Source organism: Acomys minous (genome assembly GCF_964271855.1).
Source record: "Acomys minous genome assembly, chromosome: 4".
In the NCBI taxonomy this organism is placed as follows: Eukaryota; Metazoa; Chordata; class Mammalia; order Rodentia; family Muridae; genus Acomys; species Acomys minous.
This window is the reverse complement of record NC_140486.1, coordinates 13,986,567-14,009,913: the sequence shown is the minus strand read 5'-3', so window position 1 is coordinate 14,009,913 and position 23,347 is coordinate 13,986,567. Positions and strand designations below refer to the sequence as shown.

Here is a 23,347-nt window from a genome sequence, read left to right as displayed (position 1 = left end):
CTTAGAGATGAAACCGTGTCCAATTACTTGGACACCAGAGGCCATTTCCCCCCTTGATTTTGGCAGTACAGGCCCATAAAACTAACCTGCAGTCTATAACGCTGGCTATTTTAATGAATTTATCATCATCTAATTATGCTTAAATGTAATTGCATGATGTTAAATCCATTTCTGTTAGTGCCTTTAATCAACAGTCAGACGTGGGCGGGAGCAGAGAAGTCCACACTGTGGTGTCTGGAAACCCTGTCCCCTGGTGGCTATCAAAGAGTTAGCTCCCTAACTCTGCCTCCATCTCTGCCACACTTTAGCCTGAGAGAGGAAGGAGGTGGGGAGAGCAGGAAGGGGAGGGGTGAGGAGGGATGAGGAGGAGAAGAGGGCACCTGGGAGCAAGCAGGCCCATGTTGTTTGGTGCAAGCAAGCCACTCAAATGTCAGGGGGCCCATCTGTAGTGTGTGCCTAGCAATTAAGAGTTCCTCAAAAATAGGTCAGATGATCAAATTGCGCAATTGCCACCTGTGAACTTGTTGCCTGCCAAGCAGGCTCCAAATTCTACTCTGAACTCGAACATTCTGCTGGGGCAGACAGGGATCGGGTGGCTGCAGGGTGAAAACTGTGGCCAAAAGCAGCCACGGCACCATTAACTGTCATGAGTGAGCAAGACAGGTCTCTACAGACCAAGCCGAGCTTACTCAAGCTGCCTGTCTGGCTTGGGTGGTCAGAGAGCCTCACTCAGCCTCAATCCCATCCTCTTGAGTAGTGCAGGATAGACCAGAATGGCAGCTCCCAAGCGGGAGCCTGGCCCTAGACAGATATGGAGTCTTTCGTTGTTCAGAGGAGAAGTCTGGGAACGTTCTCTAACACGGCTGTCTTCAGATGCTTAGGAGCTCAGCTGTGCTGAACCTGGTGTGACATGGTTAATGCTCTCCCCAGGCTGTGTTCCCACCCGAGCTTGGGGAACATACCAGTCTTGAGATTTGGGAAGGAGCTTTTTTGCCTAACATCCTGTTTTATATTAATGTTTGCTTTGGCTAGATGGCTCCATATTGATAGGGGCAAATGGCCTGAGGATGTGATGCGAAGGGGGAAACAATAACATTGTCTATGTTAAGTGTTTATTAAATAAGCCCTCATTTAAATCCTACAGGTGGCCCCATCAGAAACTGAGACCCGTAAGCAATCTAGAGCCTTTAGGAGGTAGCAGCGCATCATGTCCTGAATCTAAAAGATCCTCTACCAGCCTCAGAGTTAATAAGCTGGCTCGGCCGCTTTGCCAAGTACGGCAAGATGAGGGTGTGACTACCCACAAGGATTGATGGGTCTTCTGTGGGATTCCCTGAATGGGCAGCAAGAATTTCCCAAGACACTTAGATGCTTTAGTGACGTGAGGCATAGCACTGTAGGGACTTTGTTTTTCTAGTAGTTGAAGAGCCAGGTGGTGTGACTGGTAAACACAGGTCAGGACTCAAAGGCAGTCCTTGGTGGGAGCTGGGAAGCGGGTAGGTACATCGTGGCAATGGAGTCTGTTTGCGTGCCATCACTGCCGAAGATGCTGTCTGCCTGGTTTGGGCTTGTTTCTTACCTATATCTGAGCAATCTCACTGAAGTCCTATAGACAGTCACCAACCTGGTCCATATTACAGAAGGAGGCCTGAGGTCAGGAGGTGGTCGAATGTCAGGCAGACCTAGAGCCTGTATGTGCCAGGCTTTGAGTGGGAAGGTGAGACCTGTTTTCCAGAGTTCAGTGTGCTTGGTGCACATGCCCTCTGCACATGCGTACTGCGCACTCAGCTTGCCCCTGCTACTTTCTGGCTCCTGACTCTGAGCTGCTTCTGCATCCCTATGCTGTGGGTTCACAGGCTGCTCCCCTCACCCTCACTGTCCCCTCCTTCCAGTTAACTGGCAGGGAGGCACTTGGCCTCCGGTAGGAGGGGAAATGTTCTCTCCCCTCTGCCTCCTGACCCTGTCTTCCTTTCCTCAGCCCCAGGACGAGCACTTGAGCAACTTCTGCCGCCTGCTAGGAGTAGAGCACAGTCAGATGGAGCACTGGCTGTGCCATCGCAAGCTGGTCACCACCTCAGAGACCTACGTCAAGACCATGTCCCTGCAGCAGGTGGTGAATGCACGCAATGCCCTGGCCAAGCACATCTACGCCCAGCTCTTCTCCTGGATTGTCGAGCACATCAACAAAGCGCTGCAAACCTCCCTCAAGCAGCACTCCTTCATCGGGGTCCTGGACATCTACGGGTAGGCCTGCACCCCAGGTTTCACTCTGCCTGCTGGGCACCAGCATGTTCCTGTTGCCTGCTGACATTCAGGGGCCAGCAAAGGCCTCGGTGGCTTCCCAGTGGTTCCAGCCGGGAGAATTAAAGAGCATTTGGGGCTGTTATAACTGGAGTCACTGTCGACCCCAAACCAGAGGTGCCAAGTGTTTTACACTACAGGTGACAGTTCCCAAGGGAGAGTGTGCCCTGTCAAAACCTGAGTTTCCCGCCCCTGCCTGCCACAAACCTCTATGTCATCATTTTTCTTGAAATAGAGTCTTGCTATGTAGCCTAGACTGGCTTCAAACTTGGAATCCTCCTGCCTCAGATTCCCAATTACAGGGATTACCGCTGTATACCAACCACCAGGGTCAGATTAGGCACCCGTTTTTACTTCTAGGAAATAGACCCTGAGAAGGACATGGCTTGGTCATCCTCATTCTGGAAGCCTCTGTCGGTTTTTGTATCTGTTGGATTCTATCTCAGTCTGCCTCTCACTGCCCTCAGTTGGGGTGATTGTTCTCATGCTAATCTTGCCCGGTTCTGCACAGACCAGAGCTAAATGTTGTCATTTGTGTGCTTGCTTCTATTGTCTATGGCTGATTTCTGCAGGAAAGGCCACCTAGCTTGGAGGGAAGTAACACATGAGGAGAGACATGAGGAAACCGGCTTTCCCTAGCCAGGTCATCACGGAGAGCGGAGTGACTGTGCATCGCGGCCTTTCTCTGGCTGTTCCGACAGCTTCATGTGAGGCCAGGAGCCAGTCTTCCTGAGATTACTTCAGACCCACCTAGACTCATAGAAAGTTAGCTGGACAGGGCTATATCCCTCTTGCTCTTCTTTTCTCATAACTGCTTTGACCTCCTTAAGCTAAGAATAGATTACATTCTCCTACAAGTGCTGCTTCTGTCTTAAAATAGCAGCCCAGACCCACAGTTCGCAGCGCTACAAGAAGGCGGACACTCTAGTAAAGCAAGCCTGGTGGTCTGGAACTGCTGGGACCCACCTGAGGATGGGCTAAAGGTGAATTCCCCTCAAAGCGGCCACATCCAGCGCAGACAGGCCCTCCCACTTCCCTCTGATGCCTCGGCTCACCGGTGGCTTTCACACTGGACTATATTGCACGGGGCATAAGAAAAGAGTTCAGTTTTATTTCTGGGATCACAAAGACCTCAGTAGCATGCTGCAGAGCTAAGTCCCATGCACAGGGTAAATAGTTCAAAGAAGGGTCCATCCCAGGGTCTAGATACTTTGTGATGTGTAGGATTAAAAACAGAGAGGCTATACATGTTTGTACAGCCAAGAAAAGTTTTCTGCAGAAGGTGAGCTACGGACTGGATGGAAAAGGATAAGCTGTGGGCAACAGGAGAGTCGAACAGTCTAGCAGTGGGAAGAGGAGTACAATCAAGATGGTAGAAACACAACCCAAGGTATTGGAGCTGGAGAGATGCTTTGGTAATTAAGAGCACAAGCTGCTCTTGCAGAGAACCTGGGTTAAGTTCCCAGAACCTATAGGGTGCTTTACATATCTATAACTCCAGTTTGATGGGGATCCAATGCCGCCTTCTGATCTCTGTGGATACCAGCTGTGCACTCAGGCAAAAACACTCATATACATAAGGATGGATAGATAGATAGATAGATAGATAGATAGATAGATAGATAGATAGATAGATAGACAGACAGATAGATAAATGTGAAAAGAAGCCATATAAGAAGCTGATAAGAACAAACAGAAGTGAGAGGTGCATCCTGGGGCAGGCCTCTCTCCCTGTGACCCGCAGGACACCTACCTGTGCTCAGCATTTGTTGCATTGTGAGAGTACCACAGTCTTGGAGAGCTTACCACTTGGCTGTCAATAAATGATTTTACCTTATTTTCCCTCTGAGGTCTTTGTGATCCCAGAAACAAAATTGAACTCTTTTCTTATGCCCCATGCCATGTAGTCCAATGTGAAAGCCACTGATGAACCAAGGCATCAGAGGGAAGTGGGGGAGCCTGGCAGTAACTGAGTCTTTTCCCTGTCAGTGACTGATTCTGCCTTCTTTTCTGTCTGCCTTGAGTCTTCCCAAGTCATTGTATTTCAGGTGAGAAGAGCTGCTCACTATGGGTGATGTCACTCCCTGGGCTTGAGCTCTGGGCTGTATTAAGAGGGAGAAAGTGAGCTGAGTGCAAGCATTCATTGCTCTGTGCTTCTTGATTGCAAGGCACAGTGCGGTTGCTCCAGATGTTGTGATTTCCTTCAGACAATTTACTGTAACCTCCAACTATGAGCCCAAGCTTTTTTCTTCCTCTGTTGTTGTTGTTGGGGCCTTCTGTCACAGTAGCAGAAAAAGAACTAAAATAGACAGGCTGAGAGACTTGGGGTCTCCAGGTCTTCCAAATGTGGCCCTAAAAGTCAGCCCTGAATCTCAGTATGGAGTTAGGACTGAGGAGTTAGCTGTGAGTGAGTTGCTTCATTTTTATCTATACACGCAAATGTTCCCACAGACCAGAGCCCACCCCGAAGTAAGCACTCACTCAGGACACAGGCAAGCACCACAGGAGCCGCACACGCCTCACATGGGTGCCCCTCATGTACTGACTGCCAGGAGCATGTGTAGTAGAAACGGCTGTGGCTGCCTGGAGAAGGCAGTGGTAGCCTCCGGCACCTGCGTGTAAGGTCGGCTTCTCTTTCTTTAGCTCTCTTGTCTGCTGTTCAGAATAGTGCAAGATGAGCAATACCCAGAGCAATTGTGCCAAGCCAAGCTGTTCCTTAGACCCTGTGGGATGGCTCCTAGCAGGCGGGGCTGGACACTGATAGAGCACAGCCTGGCAGCTTTTGGCTGGCGTTTCTGCCCATGCTGATTAGTCAGTTTGCCTCTATTGGCTTTATCAGTGACAATGCTGATCGTTCATTCCTTCTCCATCCTTGAGACATCAAGAAATAAATGGCCCAATTTCAGGAAATTATTATTATTATTATTATTATTATTATTATTATTATTATTATTTTGTCTTTGACCTCATCTTTCAATATGCCAAGATTTGGCTCCAGCCAGTCATCCATCTGTGCAGAGGACAATGCAGGATGCAATAGACATGTTACTCTGAGAACACTGCAAGAGAGGATGAGGAAAGAAAGAGGGAGCCTGAACTCCGGAGAGAAAGATATGGGGTTTGCTATCTTGTTTTGTTGTTGCTGCTATGGTGGTGGTTGTTGTTTTTGGTTGCTGTGATAAAATACTCTGCCAAAACCAACCAAAGAGAGAAGGTGTTAGGGTCGCGGCCACCGTGGGGAGTCAGGGCAGCAGGAGCCTGAAGCATCTGATCGAGTGTGCCTCAGAACAGGCATGCACGTCTGTGTCTGTGGGGTTGCCCTGTGGGGTTCAGTTGTTGGGTTTCAGGAATGTAGTTGCCTATTCTGAACACTGACCCCCCAGGGTAGGTGAGTTACACGCACTCCATTTCAACCCTGTAGCCTCGCCGTCCTGTAAGTCAGCTTCTTAGATTCACCTCGGCCTTCATTTTCAGGTGAAAGGAAATCTTTGTGTGCTTGGTTTGTTTTGCTTTTGGCTTCACACACAGATGGCTGTACTGTCCCAGTACAGTTACTTGGTAACGACTGCCCAGCCCGTCCTGGCCTTTGTACAAAGGTGTTGTAGAGAACCAAAGGGGACAAACTGATTATGTTTTCTCTTTGACCTATGGACAGCAGCCCACATCTTGGTGGCCCAGAAGGTCAACCTTAGGGCAAGCGTAGCTTGTTAACCTCACAGGTCAAATGGCACTATTAGCTTGATCTTTTCCTATCCTGGCATCCGAAGAGAGATTTACATCTTGGGGTACTCCAAAAGCCAAAATCAGTCTTCTAGACTCATGCAGGAAGGAGTGCCTAGCCTTTTGACGTTGTAAAACAATGCTATGGTCTACAAAATTCATGCTTGAGAACAGTGCAATCAAGTTATCAAAGAAAATCACAGAAGGTGGTTCAATTGGTAAAGTACATGGCATCCCTGAATGAGGACCTAACTTTAGATTCTTCAATCCATGTTTTAAAAAAACCAGAAATCTGGGCACACTGGGGAGGCAGAGCTGTGAGGGTCCTTGGGGCTCACTGGCTAGCAGAGTTAATGATCTTCAGGTTCAGTGAGAGACTCTCTCCAAAGGTGAGAAAGCACTGTACTGACCTCTGGCCTGCTTATCTATGTGCTCACCCCCATACATGTGTGCCTGTGCCTGCACACACAAGAACACATGCAGAAAAGTCACAGAACACTGTTTTAAGAAAGTTGACGGTTTTGTGTTAGGGGCCATATTTATACGGCTCTCTTGGCCCACATGTGAGCTATGGGTTGGGGCATATCTGGTAGTCCTTTGGAATATGCCCCCCTCATAATTGAATGCTCAGATGAGGCCCCACTTGTTCCTCTGTCTATACCCAGCCCCTCTGATACTGTGACCTCACCTCTAAAAGCCTAGAGCAGAGGAAGTTAATACTCCCCTGAAAGGTTCTTGTGCTATGATAGTTTCTAGCCAGCTTTCTGGGGGTCACGTGGGGCAGAGGTGCTGTCCCTTCCTCTTCATGCAGTTCTTACAAGGTTACTAGGAGGACTTGGAGAGAGAGAGTACCTGAGCGTGGCCATCTTCTGATGCCCGCAGAAGGGAGGCACAAGAGGACCTGGGACTTAAGGCCCTGGCAGTGTGCTTTCCTTCCAGCGGTGCCTCAGGCTGGGGTCTCTCAGAAGGACGAGCTTAGCAGACGGGAGCAGTAGGAAGCCATTGGAAAGTCCAGTGAGAAGACTGATAACCGTTGCTAGACCGATGCATGTGTCAGTCTCTAGGAGACCCTAGGGTGCCTTTGTGAGAACTCACAGCTCCAGGGTGCGAAAGGACCTGGAAAAAGATATTGGCTCATGTCTCTGGCTCCGTGCATGGTGACTCTGTTTTTAAAGATTCATCTAGAGCAAATCTCCCCAAGTCAGGCTTCCCATATGCCGTTTAGCCCTCCCCTGTGTGAAGCCTGTATCCCACCTCTTTACATTCTACCAAGGGTGGAAGCCCGAGTTCCTGGCTCCTCCAGCCCACACTCCAGAGGAGACGCTGTTGCCCAGCCTTCGAGAGGCACACACCTCACTGTTGGGTCTCATGGAGGTAAATAATTAACTCAGAGCCAAGGAGGCATGACTTGTCACTGCAGCTCCACCCTGCAGTGGCTTTTGCTGTCTTTGTAGAGGCATTTATGGCTCGCAGTTCTCCCTGAAATTGGGTCCAATGAGAAGGAAATTAACAATGTGCCCGAGCCACCTCTTCAGCGCGGAAGGAGACAGCGGCTGATGATTGCAGCACTGGAGGGCAGAGGCCGTGTCTCGGCCGTGTTCTGTGTGTCTCCCTTCCTCCCACCTGCAAATTGTGGCCTAACTCCTCTCAGGATAGATCAGCTCCTTATTGTATATACATTTACTTGTGGCATTGTAATGCTGTGGCATAAACGTGCCTTTATTCTTAAAAGCCATTTCTGTTGATGGGACAGAATTACTACAAATATGACTCTGTTGGAAAGGAAGTGTCGTCCTGTCTCCTCGACTGTGTGCTTCTGAGGTCAGGTGTCTTACTCATTTTCCAAGCGAGCCCAGCCTCCCATTCATCTCTAGCATTACAGTAATTATGCTAGATGGCAGCGGAATTGCTACCACATAATATCTTAGAAATGTGCGAAATTATGAGCTGATTTCAGCCATCTCAGATTAATGAGAGTGTTCTTAGTGGAGTGCCACCAATGTAAGCCTTTAAAAAATGACAAGTGGGAGATATTTTTAAGTCTTCTGTCTGTAGAGCTGAGGGCTGGCTCTGCCAACACACCCCATGGCCATTATCTGGCCTGTTGCTGAACTGACTCTTTAGTCTTCCTTGTAGGTGACATCCTCTAGGTTTGGACTGTCATTAGCTACCACTGTGGGTGGAAGTGGGGATGGATTAAGGTCCTAAGTGATATAATTTGGTTGGTCCACAGAAGTGCTGTGTGGACTAGGAAGGCCATTGTGCTGTTGCCTGCTCTGCGGTGATTCATCATAGCGTTTGAGTCTTTGATCTTGTTTTATTAACTTAGAGTCATTTTTCCCACGTGGGCATGGCCAAAGGCTGTACTTTAATGTGGCTGTCTCTGAGCAGTTGATTCCTTTGATCTGAAGGTGATTTCCTACTTTTCCGTTCCTTAGACCTTGGTGGGGAGTTGGGTGTGGGGGGAGCCTGAGGTTTTTTTGAACACTGCTCTGGACCTGTGAGGTGTCTAATGGTAGTCCCTCTACACAAAGAACGGTCTCCCCACTACTGTATCTCCAGCCACTCATCAGGGACAAGACTGCCACCTCTTCCTGAAACTAGTGTTTAGGGAAGGGCTTCCGAAGACACCTTCCATAGGACAGAAAAATCCAGAAGTTCATATTTAGAAGTGGGCAGGGATGGGGTTTGCAGTGATGGAGAAGGCCAATGAGGCCCGTATCTCCAACTTCTCCCTATTGGTTTTCCACTTCCTGTCCCACTCTCCAGGCCTCAGATACTCCTCCTTCCAAAAACATACTCTGTTCACAGCCCTTTGAAACGATCTTGTCTTCCATTTAAATCCAACTTTTGCCCCTCTGAGAATTAAGATTTTGACCAGAAGATTCTGTGTTCAGATACTCTGGTCTTCTGACTCTCTGGCTTAATTCCCTCATATCTGGCCTTCCTCAGCTGTAGAGTGGAATTAATGAGAGACCCTCACTCCTGGGTGCTTTAAGCACTAAAGGAAAATCCACAGAGCCCTTGACCTCAGTGTCCAGTAGGTGCTTGTACTGATAGTTTTATGTCAACATGATACAAGCGAGAGTCATCTGAGAGGAGGGACCCTCGGTTAAGAACTGTACTAAATGGTCGCAGCATCAGGGAGGTTGAGAACACTGCTGTACTAGTTTTATGCAGCTCTCACAGCTGCTGTGAGTTCATTGTGCACTGTCACTGTCATGTGCAACTACTCACTGCTCTTACAGTCTTCCCATAGTCTCTGCTGAGGTGGATCCTTGCGTCCCGGGCGTAGAGGGTATGATGGAGGTGTCCCAGTTAGAGCGCGGCATTCCAGATTCTCTCTTCTGCATGTTGGTCAGTGTGGGTCACTATTAATTGACATCTACTGCAAAAAGAACCTCTGGTGAGGGCTGAGAGAATCACTAATCCATGGGTAAAGATAAGCCTTTGAGGAGACAATTTATTGCTATGTTTGTTTGGCAGAGTCAATAGCATTGGGTTTCCTCCTAGGTTTTATGACCCAGACAGCCACTATTTTGGGGGCCAGTTAATGATACAAGACATTTTTAAACAACAGACTATGGTAGTGCTCGTAATGAGTAGACTGATCTTAAAAACAAAACAAAACAAAACAAACAAACAAAAAACCCAGGAAGTTTTATGTGTTAAAACAATTTCTCTATCTGAAAAATGTTGATTATCTGAATCTCTATCTGTGATACATTTATAAAAATGTGTCAAAATACTGACACAAACTTAGTAAAGATTATGTAAAAACTGTAACCCTGTTGGCTGGTGTGTTAGAATAACATTCATAGAGAAATAGCACATTACTTCCACCCTCCTGGGTGTGTGCCTGCTTCTGCCTTTCAGGAAACAGTGCTCTGGGGACTGGATCCGTAGGGAACAATATTTACTGTGCAAGCATGAGGACCTCAGGTCAAATCCCCAGCACTTATTTAAAACCAGGGCATGGCTATGTGAGCAACTATAAGCCAATGGTGTAGGGGTGGAAACGGGAGGACTGCTGGAGCTTGCTAGCCACCAACCTGAGCTCCAGGTTCAGAGAGAGATTTCTTAAGGGAGTAAGGTCGAGTGCAGCAGAGCAAAACATCTCCCATCCTCCTCGAGTCTCATCCATGTATGCACAGGTGCATGTAACTCCATAAACCCCTGTACATACATGTACATCACATACAACACATACCAGAAACTTACTTTTTTGGGATGGTAGTTCTGCTGGGGTAATATCCTAGGAAAGAATCATGAACTTGAAGAGGTGCATAAAATTGCCACAACACTGGTAGCAGTACATGATAGAAAAAGAGCCAAATGTCCTTCACTGGGGATTAGTGAGTTGATAGTACTTTGTTCCAGCTTGTGAGTGTTTCTGTAAATTAAGGAAGCGTGTTCCTAGGTTTGAGAGGTGGCAACAGACCTACCCTCTTTCTGGCCCCAATCCAGGCACCTCTATAATTCCTAGATCTCAGTCCACAGATCCATATAGACCTAAAAGTGATACTTTTTTAAAAACATTTTTTATTTTCTACATATATATTTATAATATTACACATATATACAGTAAGCTACCTATAGCAAGAAGAACCATTACACAATCGGGAATTATATAAATGTTACATTCTTAGTGTTTTGGCTATTTGTATTTGACAACCTTGAAGAAAACATCTTTCTTGGTGCATCTAAAATTCTGAACGTAAATCAATCTCCATCACATCTTTTTTTTTAAGATTTATTTATTATGTATACAATGTTGTGTCTGCATGTGCAACTGCAGGCCAGAACAGGGCACCAGATCTTATTATAGATGGTTATGAGCCACCATGTGGTTGCTGGGAATTGAACTCAGGACCTCTGGAAGAACAGCCAGTGCTCTTAACCCCTGAGCCATCTCTCCAGCCCTCCATCACATCTTCTTATCAATTTAAAACATCTATCTAGACCTAAAAATATCTTAACCTCTAAACAACTAAGCTTCATTGTAAAACTAAGCTACCTGGTCTTCAACTCCATCAGAGACTTGAGAAAGAATAAAATTGACCACCTGAGTATGCCAGGAGTGCAGGTTAGTAGCTTTTCAAATGAGAAGATGACAGAGACAGTTTGCTACCTGAATAGTCACCCAAAACTCTCTATTATGTTGGAGCATCTTCTTCAGCCTTCTGGCCTAAAAGTGGTACTTTTGAAGATGAATGCAGTAGAGTGTAAAGTTAAATGATGAAAACAGAAGGCAAAATGTGAGTCTGATTTTCTTTTTTAAAAATCGTCTTTAAAAGACCTGCCAATATACAAGAGAATCATGACTGACCTTCTCACTGTCTGTCTGTCTGTCCTCCCTGCAATTCCCTACTGTCGTCCTTTGTCAGCTACAAAGCAGTCCACTAACGCCTCCGTTTCTAATTTTCCAAGACTTTCCATCATTTATATCTGTGCCAGAAGTCAGTGTGCACAGGACGGAGCATGGCTCAAGGAGGAGGCAGCCTTGCTAAATCCTAGCGCTGCTTCCATGGGTGTTGCATCTGACCTATGGCCTCACTTCTTCCGCAGGTTCGAGACCTTCGAGATCAACAGCTTTGAGCAGTTTTGTATCAATTATGCCAACGAAAAGCTCCAGCAACAGTTCAATTCGGTAGGCTCAATGTCTGCTGGGTAGAGGTGATGGTGGGGGGTAAGAGGGTAGGGAAAGCTCAGTGTATGGCCTGGGTTGATGGGTAGAGGTGGGGGGGGGGTGAGGGAAGCTCAGTGTATGGCCTGGGTTGATGGGTAGAGGTGGGGGGGGGGTGAGGGAAGCTCAGTGTATGGCCTGGGTTGATGGTAGAGGTAGGGGGGGGGTGAGGGAAGCTCAGTGTATGGCCTGGGTTGCTGGTGGGGGAGGGGAGGGAACCTCATAGTCCCTCCAGAATGACACCCAGGCCACTTCTCTTCTGAGACTGGTGTGGTCCTGCTGTGCCCTGACCTCCCCATTTGCTTCCTGCTGGTGGACCCAGCTTGTGGAATTGGCTCCCAATTGCTGGAACAGGAACTGTGACTTGGGCAGCTGTGTAGAGAGGTTAAATCATCTCCCTTGAGTTTGACCCACGCCTGTCTGAGCCTGAGCTTTCAGGGCATTAATGAACTGAAGACGAGAGGCAGCATTCCTTGCACTGGCTATAGTCCCGCTGTATGTGCAATTCTAATGTCCTAAGACAAGGCTGCACAAACTTCCGACCTGAGCTTTGCCTTTTCCACTCTGTGAGTGTGACTGTGAGTTAGTGTCCAGACCTCCTCTGTCATTTATCTACCATCTTCCAAGACACAGAATTTGACAAGTCCTTGAGGGAAATAACTGTCACGATATGTCCATAGTGTGCTAACCGTGGCCATTTGTTTCTTGCCTTAGCATGTGTTCAAGCTGGAGCAAGAAGAATACATGAAGGAGCAGATCCCATGGACCTTGATTGACTTTTATGATAACCAACCCTGTATAGACCTCATAGAAGCCAAGCTGGGTATCCTGGACCTGTTGGATGAAGAGTGCAAGGTACTGCTGCTCCGTCAGTCACTGAGTGGCGTGGGTCTAGGTGTTTGGCAGAGGGAGGGCTGCCGTGTGGTGCAATGGAGCGAGTGAAATCTCATAGCTGCAATTGAACCTGCTTGTCTGGAAGAAGCACTGTCATCCATCGTGCTAGCTGAGTGGAACTGATATTACTACCCTGGTAAATATGTGCCTCTCTTGGCAGAAAACGGGGGCTGTGTTGGTGGCATGGATTTGTTCTCACGGGTCCTATGTGCCCAAAGAAGCATAGGTGTTCCTCCAGAGAGTGAGGACTCAAGAGCCTAGGGTGGCCTTTACAGTATCACGGCTGTAAGCGGTGGAAATCCATGGGGCAGTGAGGGCCCCATTTCCCCCACCCTGAATGGTACGGCCTTTCCTGGTGTAAAAGAGAATTGCGCCAATAGTAGGAGAGCACCTAGTGGGTGAGGAGCCCCAACTTTAATCCAATTATCCAAGATCCTTGGTTTCCTGCTCTGTGAATTGATGGGGCCTGAATCAGATGTTGACAGACTCTCCCAGCCCAGTGCCTGATGGGAAGGGAGTTGAGTGTACAGCCATCCCTCCCTCCAGTGATAGAAGTCTGCATCAGAAGGTAGAGAGACCATGTGGCTTAGCCGGAAAGAGAAGAGCCAATTGCTTTGACTTATGCTGTCCCGTGGTTTTCTGGAAAAGTGTGGCTGGGTGTTTGGGGAAGAAAAGGAGGTGCCTTCCTAGAAGGGTGTTCTCGGAGCGTTTCCTTGGTATACACCCATAGGCCCAGCACACAGGATGCTGAAGTAAGAAGATCCCTCAAGCGTGAGGCTAGCCTAGACAAAAAAGTGAGTTCAAAGCTAGCCTGTGCCAACTACTGAGACCCTGTCTCAACAAACAAAAGAACCTCTCCCACCCCTCTAAAAACAAAAAAAACCAAAAAAGTAGAAACCATACCAAGTCCTGTAGCTGGCACATTTGAGTCTCTTAATTTTGGGGAGTAGCAGGGAAAAACTGAGTGGCGGAAGTCTCACTTTGTAGCCCGGAATGGCTTCGAACTCTCACGGTGATCCTCCTGCCTCATCTTCCCCAGTGCTAATATTTCAAGCGTATACCACCGCACCTGGCTCTCCCTATGTGTTGAGCACCCCTGTGTAGACATGGACTTTCTCTTCAAAGTCACTGCCTGGGAGAGATAAGGCTGTGTGTCTAGCTTGTCTAGGCTTGCCCAACTTGAGAGGAGGAACAGCTGTCCCTGGATTGAGTTGCCACCAGTCAAAGTGTTGGCTTCCTGCTCATGACTCCTCCTTAAATTCCCTCAGTCAAAGCTCAACTGGGCCCGTGCTTCCTTCCCCCAGGCCCTGATCCCTGTCAGTAACCACCACCTCCAACTGCACAGTTCTGAGCCAGAGGCAACTGCAAGTTCTTATTCCAGCTCGGGCCTCGGGAGAGCTGGGCCTGGCTCGCATCCCTGCCCTGGTTCTGGTCAGACTCCAATTCTTCACTCTCCTTCTAATTGGGCAATGTGACGGCCATGCCCTCTTGGGGGACCAGAGGGGATGTCCTGTTCTACACAGGTTTGTGTGGCTCTGTGTGAAGAATGAACGCATCACACACCAGGATCTCCCAGGGAAGAGAGCCTTTCATATCCCATTTACTCACAGCCTTTCACAAAAAACACCTCGGTGCTGCAGGGCAGTCTGTTCTGAGACTTGAACAGCTGTGTGATGGTTTGCAATGAATTGCACTTCCCTCCGCCAGCAAACCAAGGCTACTGGTGGGTTTCTTTGACTGTGTTGTCTGAAGATAGTAGAGGAGTCATCATCCAAGGAAACAAGATGTCCGCCATTGGTCCCAAGAGTAGGACACACGCCCCTGAGGGAACTGCAGAGCAGTGCTGGGTGGGGAGCTGGTGGCTTCTGGGGCAGCGTGCCAGCACATGGCAGGTAACTGTCTCTGATAACACAGACAGACGCAAACCACATTCAGCAGTTGGCAGGATAACCCCCAGGGTTCCCGTCCTGGTTCAGGAAGTATTCCCGAGTCCCCTTACTCTGTCCTCATTTGGGGCACATGTGTCCTGGGAATTCCTCTTGGAATGTTCCCATGAGAATATATGTAAAAACAAAACCGTTTCAACCTCCTGTTGCCACCATCTGTGAGACACAGAATGCGTGCGTGGGCCTGATGCTGCATTTGAGAGCAAATCCCTCAGGAGCTACAGGACAGTGTTTGCAGGGGCAGCAGAGGCCACACAGCAGGGGCAGCAGAGGCCACACAGCAGGGGCAGCAGAGGTGGGAGGTGGGGGGGTGGGGGGAGGCAGGTCTGCAGGCAGAGTTTGTGTTGGGAGTCTGAGTCCCTTAGCAGGCAGAGAGGCACATAAACTCGGAGGAAATGGGGTGATCACTAGGATAGTGATAGCCATGGAGTGAGCAGCAACAAGGGCAGAGGTGCTTCTGACAGATTCTGAGCTGTGTGGCTTTTGTATTTCCACACGACACCTCCCCACTCCTTAGAAAGGAAGATTTGCTAAGAGACCCAATGGCTGATATATCAAGCCTAGTGGGAACTTAGATTGTCAAGACGGCACGCAGTGCCTGAAGCTCAGGTCTCAGGTGTAGAAGAGGAAGCCAGGTGGTCATTAAGTTAAGGAATAAGACAGAAGTCTGCAGTGTGAAAGCATTCTGAGCAGTGACATTGTTCTGGGAATTAGCAGAGTCTAGCAGCTGGGAGCTTTAAGACAACAGATGCCTCTACATTAGTCAAACTCACCCAAATGAGCCTGTAAAGGGATGGTCCGTTAATATGTCAAAAAACAGGGGTCCCACTAGAACAGTGCTTCTCAGCCTTTTTAATGCTGCAACCCTTCAGTGCAGCTCCTCATGCTGTGGTGACCCCAACCATAAAGTTATTTTCATCACTACTTTATAACTGTAATTTTGCTACTGTTAGGAATTGTAATATAAATATTTTTAGGGGGGAGAGAGGTTTGCCAAAGGGGTGGTGATCCCCATGTTGAGAACCACTTCCAGGAGCTCCCATACCGTGGTCCTAAGAGAGCTGAGGGATTTCTGAGGTGTTGGTGGCACCTGGGCACTACCCATGGGAGCCACCTCAGACATATCCTTTGCCTCTTTGTCTCTCAGATTCTCCGAGAAAGAATAATGAAGTGGCTCTGAACAGTTGAGCTCTGTGGCCTCTGTGTGACAAAGCCAAGTGAGGACTGAGCTCATGGTGGCCACCCTGGAGCTGTTGAGGGAAGCAGCTCACACAGCACCCGCATATGTGGCCTTACAAGGATTGCTCTCAGTCATTGTTCTCAGCCCTCCACTGTGAGGGAGGCCAGAAGCTAGAGGGACCAGGGAGGGGACACAGCATTAAGCCACTTTGGTTCCTTCAGGGGGAAAAGCCTGAGCATCTGCAGTCAGACCCCAACCAAGTCACAAGCTACGGCTGTCCCTCCACTAACTAAGAGGGCAGGAAAGGTGGTATGTGCTTGCAGGCAATGTTACCTCCAGACTGTTCTTACCAAAGTTCTGCTGTCCCCTGTGCACCAGAAGATGGTCTTGGGGTAGGGGTCGGGGTGGGGTCACATGCCAGCCTACCCACTTGTAAGCCATGGTAAGATGGGGCGTTTCCTGTACTCCCCTGCCCTACATGCCTGACTCGTCTTTCTTCAGGGGACAAGCTAGTCTAGTTGATAGGAAATGACAGATAAATTTATCCTTCTTTACGGGTGACATTTACATCCTAGAAAAATATAAACCCTGCTGGGACTGGGGAGATCGTGTTGGAAGCCCACAAAGTCAGCAGTGAGCCAGAGAGGCGAAGTCTGTCCTGTGCAGCTTGCTTCCTTCTGTTTCATGGAACTTGGGTGGGGGCTGAGCTAATGAACTCACTTCCGTGATCACCAAATGGTTATAGGAGGCTGTGTGCCACAGTCACAGTAACCTGGGCAGTCTGTTTTCAGAGGTTTCTCTGTTCACAACTTGATTTTCCCTGAGGTCCCAGGAAACGGAGTTGGAGAGAGAGTCCAGCATGGATGGACAGGGATAGAAAAGGACTCAACAATGGAAAGACCACCTCGAGTCTGGCCAATAGGCAGGGAGCGTGGTCTCCTGGAAGTCAGGAGTGCATGAAATGCTGGTCAGGAGGGTCGCTCTCCTTCCTATAGGGGGAGAGCTCCAGGGCAGAAGGTGAGTGGGATGCAAAGAAAGTCACGAATATTCAAGCAGGAATTCGTTTTTTGCCTTTTTAAATTTGGTTGTTGAGTTATGCTCAGGATCAGACCCATATTCAAGGCCAGTTGTTTTCCAGTGAGCTAGCTCCACCCTCACCCACCACAACAGTTTTTAATTTCCTGCCTGGCAACCTGGGTTCTCTGTGAAGGAGTCAAGGAAGTCTCTGCAGAGCCACAGGCTGATAGAGGCTGGGCCTGGGGGCAGCTCCTACACACAGGAAGGAAAGTGACTTGGGGACAGGTGTGTTTGCTGAGGTCAAGGACTGTAAACTAATAGAGGAGTCGCTGGGTCAGCGCCCTGCTTCGAGCTGGGAGCAGAGTCTCAACCCACAGAGGAGAGTCTCAGAGGGAAATTGGGTCTCACTTTGGCAGCAGCAATGTCGCTCTAAATCAGATCCGCAGGGCTTGGTGAGGAACGTACGGGGCAGGGCGTGAGTAGACCAGGTGGAGTTCTGCTGCCTACACGGGTGTTTGCTGAGGGTGGTGGGATCAAGGCCCAAGGAGCACTGCAGTGTAGCCAGGTGTGCACGAAGCAACCACCTCCCTAGAAAGCTATGGGACCAGAGTCCTGGGCCCAGCTGGGCTCTGTGACACTGAGGGGACAGAAGTATTCTACAGGGCTGGGCAGAGTGGCACTGTCCTTTAATCCCCTCATTCAAGAGGCAGAATCGGTTCAAGACTAACCTATTCCATGCAGTTTTAGACCAAGCAGAGCTACCTTATCTCAACAAAACAGAAAAAGAAAAAGAAAGTGAGGAGGAGGAAGTAGTGATAGTAACAGTACTTGTTCAGGCCAGAGGGGCTGGGGATGTTTAGGTGCAGGGGTGACTTGAGAGTTTATAGAGGACATGTGGGAGAGCACAGAGGCATGGGATAGAAGACAACATATAAGCGACCCAGAAGGCCATCATTGTAGCAGTGACCCAGGGAACAGGGCAAAGGCAGAGTTGAATAAATGGTTGTGACACCCTTAGCTGTCAACTGTGGTCTGCCATTCAGTTAGAGGCAGGCTTTGGCCCCTGGTGATGTTCTAAGCAGGGCAATGTTTGTGGTAAGGTCCTTATTCAAGGACATTGGAGAGGGGTTTCCATTCCCCTTTTTTAAAAGGTGTCTCTTTTAAAAAATATATACTAATTTATCTTAATAGCAAAGAGTAAAGTGTTTTTTAAGAGCTTTATTGAGATGTAGCACACTTAGTGTGAGCATTTGAAGCATACAGCTCAGTGCAATGGCTTTCACTGCATTCTGCATTGCAGACTGTCACTTCCAGAACATCTCCAGGTGCCTCTGCCTGTCACTTCACCTGTCTCCATAGTGTTGCCTACTCTGGATGGGTTGTGACTTTCTGATAAGTGACAGCCAGCACCACAGGCCAGAGGGTTTAGGGCTCCAGGGGATGAGACTAGAGTCTTGGGCTCTTGGGACAAAACACTGGGCTCTTGGTCCAGTGTTCTCCACGATGCTTCAAGAGGGTGTAAGGAACCCTGTATGTATGGACTCTTTTTAAAGGATCTGTCCCCCTGAACATTCTAGAACAAATGATAGCCATAATCCAGGCTGTGTCCAAGTACACATGTCCCCCAAGTCCCCCATGACTGAGTAAAATTTATTTGTGTGGAAATATTTTTTGAAGATGACTGTTTTTCACCTGAGCCTGTGTCACTGGTTGCCTTAGACCTGTTGCCAGGTCAGAAAGCAGAGTAGTGAAAGACACACGTCCCAGAGCCAGCCTTCCCTGGCTTGGACCGTGGGCCTGCTACTTCCAGGCTCTGCCTCTAATCTAACCTCGTTGCCTCAGTTCCTTAACTCTGGCATGTGTATAAACATAATACCTAGCTGCTCGCAGGGTGATACGGGGGATTGAGTTGACACAGTGAAAATGTGCTGGAACCATGGCTAGATCAGCACTGTGCACATTGACTATGGCTGTGATGAGCACCCTCCCTGGGAACCCCTGCTGTGTGTTCCCAGCTGGAAGTAGAGGTGCAGAGAGATGGATCTTGCTCCCAAGATCAGTCTACTTGTGACCGTAACCACTGGTGGTGTCTGGTTGCTGATGCCCATCTACATGCGTGACTGTGTAGGACCACGGGATGTGCTCGTTGAAGTCCAAGTGCGTTTTCAAGGCTGGGTGGTTTGGTTGCTGGCAGATTGTAGCGTTTGCTTAGTAGAGTTTCTCTTTGTGGTTCTGTCTGACCCAGTTGGGTCAGTCCCCTGAGTCCTTCTTGCTCCCAGGCTCTGGCCTGCCTGGTCCTGACAAGCCCTGTTATGCTGACTCCTCCTTCACCCACACCTGGTAGTTCTAAAACAGAACTCGGAGAACTCTTGGAGACAAATATAAAAGAGTATATATAGAAAGTGCTGAATTAAATATATTTAATTGTCTGTCCAACACAATTAATAGCCTCCTTCAAGAAAGAGGTTTCTTTCTTTAAGTTTCCTATAGCACCCGGCACAAGGGGATGCAGTACTACTTGCACCAAATTGAATCTTGAGAAAAATCACTTTGCTTACAAAGGAGTAAGAAGTTTGCTCTCACATCTGTAAGCATTTTCCTTTTAGAGCACATCTTACTGACTGGGTAAAGGCCTTTTTAAATGGACACTGCAAGGGTCAATTCCAATGTTGCCTGACCTGAAAGTACAGTGTAAACTCATGAAGGGTGTGGTCAGCGAGCTACCCATACTGAGGACTGTTAATGGGTGTCAAGGATAACAGCGGAAGTGTTGAACCCCTTCTAATAAGCCCCCTTTGGTTTTTTAACCTATTGAACTCAATGCTGTTTCTATGGGTATGATTGTTTTAGTGTATATGTGTGTGTGGTATGTGTGTGTGTGTGTGTGTGTGTATGAGTGTGGGTATGGGGGTGCTATTTTACCAGAACACAAGCAGTTAATCAGTGGCTATACCACTGAAGAAAATGACCCCCTCTACCTTAGCACCTTTTAACTGCCTACGGACTGACTCTCAGTGAGAGGTGGAGTCTATGGGCCCCGCCCTCATACATGATACTGGTCCTGACCTCGTGTAGGTAACCACAGCTGCACTGAGTTCATGGTTACAGTGGCCATGTCATTCCAATCACTGTTCCACAGCACACCTCCAAGAGTTCTGGCACTTACATTATTTCCCCCTCTCTTCCAAGATGTTTCCTGAGCATCCTGTATACCCTCAGCCCCATGTTTGTGTGTGACACAGATGTCTTACTTAAGGGCTGAGCACAGCACAGTCACATACTCCCCACACTCTGACAAATCGTGACTCCATTAGCCACCATCTACTACAAAAAGAAACTTCTCTGAGGAAAGCTGAGCGCAACACTGATCTCAGAGCACAGTCAGCAGTCTGTGCTATAGCTTCAATGAAGCAAGTTGCTTATTTACCTTGGCGGCCATCTGTAGAGATGCAGAAAGAGGCTTTCCCTTAGAGTCTGTCACACAGTGAAACCTCTTAAGTCTAGATATACATTTGGGGAACAGGGGATAGGGAAAGCATCACTCAGTGTTGGCCAGAAACCAATTCTCAGTCCTATGAAGGGTGAGGAAAGACAGTCCTCTGAGTCTATGGTTTTCTAGAATGTAATACCAGAAGCTAATGGTGAGCTATAATAGTATGCCCATGTGTGTAAGTCCAATTGTTAGGAATTCCAAAGAAGAGAGACCAAAAATGGCTTCAAAAGGAAGAACAGCCTGAGCCAGGGCGTAGTATGAGCTTGGTTGAGATATAAGCTAATTATGCCAGTCTTCTGAGGGAGCAAGAGCATGATGCTGAAGGGGATGAGAGCATCTTCAGACAACTCCACAGATGGATCTGCCCCGTGGCCTTGGTGTCCATCTTCATCCTCTCCTCGGACTTCCCTTTTCTGTTGGCTACCGTGGATGCCAGCCCACACACAGCCAAGTCAGTGACCCTTCACAGCAGGACCCTAGGGGTTCACCGTTGAGTAGTTCTTATCACAGTCCAGCTAGAGTCCTGGCTTGAGACCTGAATCCAGGCTCCAGCCCTCTGCCGTGATGCTTCACTGCCTTGTCCTGCTTCGTGAGACACTCTACCCGGTCTTGTGCTTCTCCAGGTCCCCAAAGGAACGGATCAGAACTGGGCCCAGAAGCTCTATGAACGACACTCCAACAGCCAGCACTTCCAGAAACCGCGCATGTCCAACACGGCCTTCATTGTCATCCACTTTGCAGACAAGGTACCAGCCCTCTCTGCTGCCCTCAGGCCTGAAGTAGACAGAATAAAGCGTTTGCAGGCTAAGGAGGTTGTTTTTGTGAGTTCCAGTGACATGAGGTCGCAGGTTCCCCTCTGTTTTCTACCTCACCCTGCCTTGGTCCCAACTCCAGTACACCAGACTGTCAAAGACTAGGCACAAGCTGAGTGTGTGCTCTAGCCCCTGCCTTTCACAAGCACAGCGGGTAGTCATTGAGGGCAGCTCTCCTGGGAAGACAGCAGCAGGTGAGCGGTAGGAATCAGCTATCCTTGAGCTGAGAAGACGGAGGAGTGAAAACAAGGTGCTAACATTGGAATCCTTCTGGAGTAGCTCGCTCTGACCCCAGTGATGATGAGTGTGGACACTGAGCCTCGCTAACTGGATCCCTATCAAAATCTCAGGTGGTAATGTGTGTGTAATTGCATATCCTGATTCAATGTGTCTGGGCCACTGGCAGAGAAGTTGCTTTCAGGGAGCCCTAAAGAAGCCTTCTCTCATGAGAGTTCCCTTCAGTACAGCGTTTCCTTCTGCCAAATGAATACTCAGTTGCCTCCGAGTAAATCTAAGGCATATCAGATTTGCATTTTAAGCAGCGATATCTAGGCATCTCCATCTACCCTTAGCTTTTAGTAAATGTGACTAGATGAGATGAAATTGCTTAGGAAAGCTGCCAGGGCACCTGAGGCGCTAACTGTTTGTCCTTTCATTGCCGCGGCCCCAGGTGGAGTACCTTTCAGATGGTTTCCTAGAGAAAAACCGGGACACCGTGTATGAGGAACAGATCAGCGTCCTGAAGGCCAGCAAGGTAAAGGATGCTGGGAATGGGGGCAGCAAAGCGACTCGGTGGGAGACTTGCATAGCACCCCACATTCAATCCCCAGCCCCACAAAACATTAAATAAGTGGGAACTGGGTGTGGTCTTGCATGCCTGCTATTCCAGCACTCTGGATGCAGAGGCACAAGGATCACTGCAAGTTCAAGGCCAGCGTGATCTACATAGCAAGTACTAGGGACGCTGGGACTAAATGATGAGACTGAAGAAAAAAATAACATAAACCCACGGATCGGAGATGAGGATGCTGTTGTGAGCCCCACAGTGTGGAGTACAGGAAGGGAGAGTTGGGGCATTTATTGGTTACAGGTGGTGGAGGGGGAAAAAGAAGAAGATGTCTCTCTATTCCTAGAGAGAAAACTAGGCAAGACACCCCAAATGGAAGTATATGGGAGCTTCAAGACAGATGACAACCAGGAGGACGCATAGGAATAAGTTGTGATGAAAAGTCTGCTGATGTTCAAGTCACATGTCTTCCTTCCCTGCTTGCATGTCTAAGACTGTCTGAACCCTTCCAGCCTAGTGTTTGTGTACTTAGTTTCTATTCAGCCATCTGAAGGGCAAAATCTGAATGTAGTTGCATTAGGCAGGGTTCCTTAGAGAAACAGGACTGATAGAGTATCTATAATATTTTATTAGCATGGCTTACAGGCTGTGGTCTGACAATTCTGACAATGGTTGTCTCCCAAGAGAAAGTTCAAGGATCCAACAGTTGTGTGGTCAATGATGCTGGTCTCAGCTGGTCTTTGGTATATGTCACAATCCCAAAGGAGTAGGCTCTAGTACTAGTGAAGGGATGGATTTTCCATTGAGAGTGAGAGCAAGAGCTTCCTTCTTCCCTGTCCTTTGCATGGGCTTCCATAAAAAGGTGTGGTCAAGATATAAGATGGATCTTCCCACATCAAATAATTCCATCAAGAAGAGTGCTTCACAGTGGTGCCTAGCTGCTTGGGTTTAAGTTAATTCCAGATGAAGTAGAGTTGACAACCACAAGTAGGTATCACAGTAATAGAAAGTCAGAGTTCAAGGACATTTAAATATACTTTGGAATATTTGTTGTCTCCAAAATTTCATCTGCTTCGTTCTCATGAGCATAGAAAAAGAATGCAGATAGTGTGTCTATCTGTCCTTACTGCATGCTTGTTATGAGTCACCACCCCAAACCTACTATTTGCATTCAGAGAAGAGCAAAGCTGCATTCTCATTGTCCCTGGCTGCACTGATACAGATCTGCTCAGGAAATAGGAAGGGAACAGAGACTCAGGGAAAGTCTGCAGCCAGGAGAGACCTAGATAACATGTGAAGGGAAAGGAAATCTGGGGAGGGCCGCAGCCAGGAGAGGCCAGTGCACCTGTATTCTGGTAGCTGATGCAGATGCAGATGGTGCGGCCAACCTTGGCCTTTCAGTAGGATCTAGGATGACACTGCAGGTTTCTCACAGACCATGTGGCACCAAACTTACTGCAGGGCCCTGATAACACCCGAGAAATGCCAGAGTAGTATCTCTTTGTGATGAG

The 23,347-nt window shown here is 48.3% G+C and overlaps 1 protein-coding gene across 2 annotated transcripts in view; it reads left to right on the top strand.

Annotated features, from left to right (window-relative positions):
* The window catches only part of MYO5B (myosin VB), a 291,416-nt gene that overhangs the window by 173,551 nt on the left and 94,518 nt on the right, over window positions 1-23,347 (top strand). For both annotated transcript variants that reach the window (XM_084781005.1, XM_084781004.1), the window contains exons 10-14: window positions 1,979-2,244; window positions 11,590-11,671; window positions 12,422-12,562; window positions 20,861-20,983; window positions 21,720-21,803. In XM_084781005.1, the coding sequence (XP_084637131.1) occupies window positions 1,979-2,244; window positions 11,590-11,671; window positions 12,422-12,562; window positions 20,861-20,983; window positions 21,720-21,803 (696 nt within the window). The remainder of the gene's footprint in view (window positions 1-1,978; window positions 2,245-11,589; window positions 11,672-12,421; window positions 12,563-20,860; window positions 20,984-21,719; window positions 21,804-23,347) is intronic.